This window comes from Chrysoperla carnea, chromosome X (assembly GCF_905475395.1).
Source record: "Chrysoperla carnea chromosome X, inChrCarn1.1, whole genome shotgun sequence".
Lineage (NCBI taxonomy): Eukaryota > Metazoa > Arthropoda > Insecta > Neuroptera > Chrysopidae > Chrysoperla > Chrysoperla carnea.
Genome location: NC_058342.1, coordinates 2,050,915 through 2,056,623, shown reverse-complemented (window position 1 = coordinate 2,056,623; position 5,709 = coordinate 2,050,915). Strand labels below are relative to the sequence as shown.

Sequence of the window (5,709 nt, the reverse complement as noted above, 5' to 3'; positions counted from 1 at the left end):
CGACTCAAAGGATAGTCCATGGTAGTTCTATATCTCTAAAAAATTTGGTTCAATTTATTCGTTGTTCTGGGAGTAAAACTTTCATTTTTATAGTGTTGAGTGCTATGTGCTAACACATAAATTAGAAAAGCAGCAGGACTTTACTGAAATTTTCTGACTTACAATGTGTGCATTTTGATGGCAATTTACATTTTAAGATTTGAAGGAGAACTAAATGAGAAAATAGGATTAAGTTTATGGAAATTCAAACCGCAAATGTTGGATAAGTTGCTGCCGATGGCGTTGATTCTTTCCAAAGGACTCCAATAACACACACAATAATATTTAACGTATTTAGAATTCATAAAGTTATTTTTTTAGAAACGCGATATTGATTTAAATTTCTACACACTTTTATGAAGAACAAATGGAATATGAAACGCGATAATTATTGCAAAAAAAAAAAACGAAAGCACATTGGGGATTACGTTAATTCGAATTGAAAATGTTTCGCAATTAAACCAGTTTAAACTAAAAGAAATATCACTTGTGAATGAATTTGAAATTAAAACTGAATGACAATGGGGAGGAAGATACCTCTTCCCTGAGAATATATAATTAATTTAAATTTTAAAATTAAACCTGAGAATTGTGTTGAAAATGATGTTTCTCAACACGAAATAGAAACGGAGCTCAAAATGAGTGCCGGGAAGACGTTTGTAGACGGTTATCAATTGTAACAAATATTTGAATTATATGTGTTACCAATCTCAATTCTTGATCTGTCAGAAACCAAGTTTTAGGGTGCGTTCAACATTTTGGTCTAGTGTTATATACAACTTTTAAGTATTCATTAACCGGGTTCTAGTTTATTTTGTATATATAAGATGGCAGTAATTTAACTAAACCCAATAAAACTTTACCCAAAATCAACTGTTTAAATATCAACCATTTGCGTCCTTTACCACCATTTAAAAATTTATAATACTGAATTTGTCCGTTTTAAATTTAATTAAAATAATAAAAATTTAATATAAATAAAAAGACGAATTGAATTGTTATGAAAATGACATAAAATATTAAAATATATGAAATCTATGAAGGAAAGTAATGAAGATTTATGCTAAAAATATTATAAAATGAAAAATGACAAATGAAAATTCAAATGTTAACTGAGGAATACAATTTTCTAGAACGACACTTCTCATTAATAAAGTTAATAAAAACTAAACAATGTAACTATTGAAAATTAAATACGAAAAAATATGAAAAATGTAAACGATGATGATGATTGTGTCATGTCTGTTTACAGACGTTGACGACCATATCTCTCCATTGATGCCTCTTATAGGCTCTACGTATAATTTCCTCTGCACTAAGAGATTTGAGAGGTAGATTTCAAATGAAGCTTGTGCGCCTTCTGCCTCTTCCACTTTTTCCATCTAATTTTCCCATAATTACAATTGATTCAAAGTCTCCCTTCCTTATAACATGACCGAAGAAATCTAATTGCCGTTTGTATATTGATGATCGTATGCTCGTTTTAAAGCCTGTCCGCTTCCATACTTTCGAATTAGATTGGTAATCATTCCATTTAATTTTTAAAATCCTTCTCCAGAACCATACTTCACATGCTTCCAAAGCTTTAAATAAACTTGCATTGATGTTCCAGCTTTCACATCCGTACAACAACACTGGTAACACACATGTTTGTAAAATTTTATTTTTTGTTTTTAAACTTATGTTGTTGTTACACAGCACTTGTTTGAGTTTGTTAAAATTAGCCTTCGATATTGATATTCTTCTTTTAATTTCGTTAACGTACTTCCCATTATCGGTTTATTAATGAGCCAAGATATTGGTGTTTTTCCACGGAATTGATAGGTTAATTATTTATTTTAATATTAATTTTAGGTTTAATTTTAATGTTTGAGACAACCATTGAAACTGTCTTTTTTACATTTAGCTCCATCCCTATTGAGTTGTTTAATTCACACACTTTGTCTAATAATGTTTGTAGCTTTTCTTCACTGTTCGCTATAAGTATGGTATCGTCTGCATATCTTATATTATTCATATTTTTGTCACCTATTTTGATACCGATAAAGATTTGATAAAGACTTCAGTTATTGGAGACAATATACAACCTTGCCTTACCCCTCTTTCTATTTTTATAGTTTCTGTGCAGCCATGATTTGTTATTACTGTTGCTGATTGTCCCCAATACATGTTGATTATTATTTGAAGGTCTTTACTATTTATATTTGATCTTTTCAATGTTTCAATGAGTTCCTTATGGTTAACCCGGTCAAAAGCTTTGGCGTAGTCAAGAAAGCATAAATATATCTTTTTGCACCTCCATTCCTCGTTCTAGTAGTCTTCCCAGTATAAATAAGGCATTTCGAGTTCCAACTCCCTTTTTGAATCCCATTTGTTCTGCACCGATACTAACTTCAAGTTTATTTTTTACACTTTCTGCAATAATTTTTGTAAATATTTTCATGCTATGGTTTATAAGACAAATAATTCTTAATTTTTCACATTCAATAGCTCGGTTCACTTCAGGTATTGAAATAAAACTTGATTTTAGGAAATCGTCAAGGATACAACCTGTTTCGTAAATAAGGTTGAAAAACTCAGTGTAAGTTTCTAGAATTTGGTCGTTATATATTTGGAACGTTTCCACCGTTATTTTGTCTGGGCCTGGGGCTGTATTCTTTTTTATAGAATCTATGGCGAACTTCACTTTTTCTTTTAGGATTGCAAAGCTTTCTTCCTTCATTTCCAACTTCGGTTTTTGACTTCTGTTTTTGTCTTGGTACAGATTTTCAACTTATTTTTCCGGTCTACTATATCCTTGGTGTCTGATAAAATATTTCCTTTATCGTCTTTTATGATTCCTTCAGATGATTGCTTTTTCTTACCGCATAACATATTAATGGCTGTATACTGGCCTTTAGGATCGTAGTTGATAAACTCACTTATTTCGTCACATATGTTATTAATCCACTTTTATTTTTCTATTTTACATTTTACATTTTCTTTTTATAATTTTGTTGATTTCTGCGTACTCTTGGACGTTGACATTTTTTGTGAGCCTTCTTTTTTCCATTAAGTATAGGATTTCCTCGGTTACCCAAATATTTTTCTTATGTTTAATTGTTCCAATTTTACTTTCTTCCGCAATACCTTTTGATGTTATAAATGCGTTTTAAATTGGGTTTTTGTTCTATGTTTACATTTTCATTTCGCTGTATTGTAAACGTATTACTCCAGGATTCTTCAAATTTCTTTCTTTCTGTTTGATTTAGACTTAACTTTGTATCATAGCTGGTTTTGTTTGTGTGGGTTATCTTTTTTAAAGATATTTTCAATTTGGCAATCACCGGATTATGATCGCTTCTACAGTCTGCTGTTGGATAGGCTCTTGAATCTTTTATAGTATTTCTGTAACGTTGGTTTACTGTAATGTAATCAATTTGGTTTTTGTAATTCTGGACTTGTCCATGTAAACCGTTTATGTGGTGGATGAGAGAACCAAGTGTTTGTAATTATCAGGTCCTTTTCTTGACACCAATTTAACCACCTAGTGCCTCGTTCATTCCTTAGGCCAAGTCCCTAGGGCCCGACTATTTTCCCTTCCCGTCTTTCTCCAACTTTTGTGTTCATATCTCCCATGACGATAACCATTTCTTGAGATTAAACTTGACTATATGCCATCTCTAGTTGTTCATAAAACATATCAGCATTTTCTTCTAAAACTCCTGCTGTAGGTGCATATACCATGATTAAAACCACGTTATGAGGTTTACACGAAAGTGTTATCATAGTTATTTCGTTCGAAATGTTCCAAAACCCTGTTACTTTATTGTAGACATTTTTCTTTAAAATAAATCCAACCCCGTAATCATGTGTTTCTCCTCCCGAGTATAAAACCCAATAATCATCTGTTTGAAATTTACCAACGCCGGTTAATCTTGTTTCGCACACACCAAGGATATCAACATTCAACCGTTTCATTTCTTTTGTAATATTAGATAGCTTTCCACTTTGATACATAGTTTTCACGTTCCAAGTTCCAATTTGAAGATTTGTCTTGTATTTGACTTTTTCTTTTGTTTGACTATTCCTATTTTTAAATTTTTGAAGAGAATGGTTTTCCTGAGCAGTATACGATGGTGGTTTGCTACTGCCATCCATCGGAAGTTCCATAATATAATCATTTCCTTTACGTTGCTTTTGCATCTTAAGTTTGTTTTATTGATATTTAAATTGCGCTGTTACTTTTTTTTGGTTTGCACATTGCACTTTTTTGTTTCGATATCACTCAATGATTGAGTGCGTGGCCTAAAGAAGTCTGCTTTAGCAGTGCTTGCTTTCAAAATATCTTCAGTTTTCCTCCGCTTCGGTGTCATCGTTACTATTTGGGCGCTTTTTACTGGCTATGTTAGGATTTATTTGCATATCCTGACTATTCCCTAATTTGCCTTCCAAATCAGTCATTAGTGTTTCCACTTGTTTCACATCATATGCTTTATTATTATGAAATCATTCCTACGAGTATTGGTCGAGTATTGGTATTCTTCCTTCCAATATTTATTAATAACACTTCCTTGATTAGTTTAATTGTATTTATCTCCAAGTCGAAGTAATTGGTTTCATCCTCAATCATACCATGTATAATAAAATTCCTCTTCTTTATTTCATTCTCAATTATTTTATTATTGAATCCTGATCCGCGAAGTGTTGTTTATAGTTTATTATATCATTACCCGAAAAATGGTGAAAGCAATTAGTGAAGCTACATGAATAAAGTGTTTGTAAAAATAAATTAGCAATTACTTAAAATCCAAAAATTTTAAAATCAATATAAATAACGATAGTTAATTTCTTTCGTGAAAGTGTTAGAAATTAGGCATTTATTTAATATTTAAATAAAAGTTATTCAAAATCTTATACTTCAATAACCTAAAAATAAAAATAACATTTAGGTATTAATTTAATCTTTGAGGATTTAAAATTTAAAAATTATTGTGCAAAGTTTGAAGTGTATTTATCCGAAAGTGTGGACTTGAAAGTGCTTAAAAAAAAAAATAATAAAATAAATTGGGTGAAGGAAAGTCATCTAATTTTTAAAAAAATCTTAAAACATAATTAAAAAAAATAAAAAATAGTGGGTCATTCAAATAATTGAAGTTGATTATACAAAACTATATTGTTTGTAAGTACCAGTGTGGTTGTGTGGTTAAGTGATCGGACTTGAAAATAATACACAGTGACCATTGAAGGTTCTAATCCATCTGAAGTAAAAAAATTTTTTGTTTCAAGTTATTCTTTTTAAATTATTTTTGAAAGAGCAGCGGATCATAAAATATTGTTATTATATACATAAAAACAAAAACAAAAAATTAACAATGAATTTAGAATTGATATTAGAAGCAATACAAAAATCAGAATCGAATGTTAGACAAGATTTAAACAATATTAACATTAATATCTGCAATCAAATTCAACAAATTAATGAAACCCAAGCCTTGTTTGCAAAACAACAAACTGAATTAAGCAAAAAATGGGAAACTTATGACGAAGAACGTCGAAGGAAAAATATTGTAATGTATGGAATTATGGAATCTGAAACAAACTACTTCGAATTAGATGCGTTGATAAAAAAAGTATTAAAAGAAAATTTGGACATAGAATGTAATCGGCTTGATATAGATTTTGTCAAAA

The 5,709-nt window shown here is 30.3% G+C and overlaps 1 protein-coding gene across 1 annotated transcript; it reads right to left on the bottom strand.

Annotated features, from left to right (window-relative positions):
* Positions 1–3,678: 3,678 nt before the first annotated feature.
* On the bottom strand, positions 3,679–4,224 carry LOC123302310 (craniofacial development protein 2-like). Its single transcript, XM_044885185.1, has one exon. It carries the CDS (start codon positions 4,222–4,224, stop codon positions 3,679–3,681), a length of 546 nt encoding a protein of 181 aa, XP_044741120.1.
* Between the last annotated feature and the right edge of the window lie 1,485 nt (positions 4,225–5,709).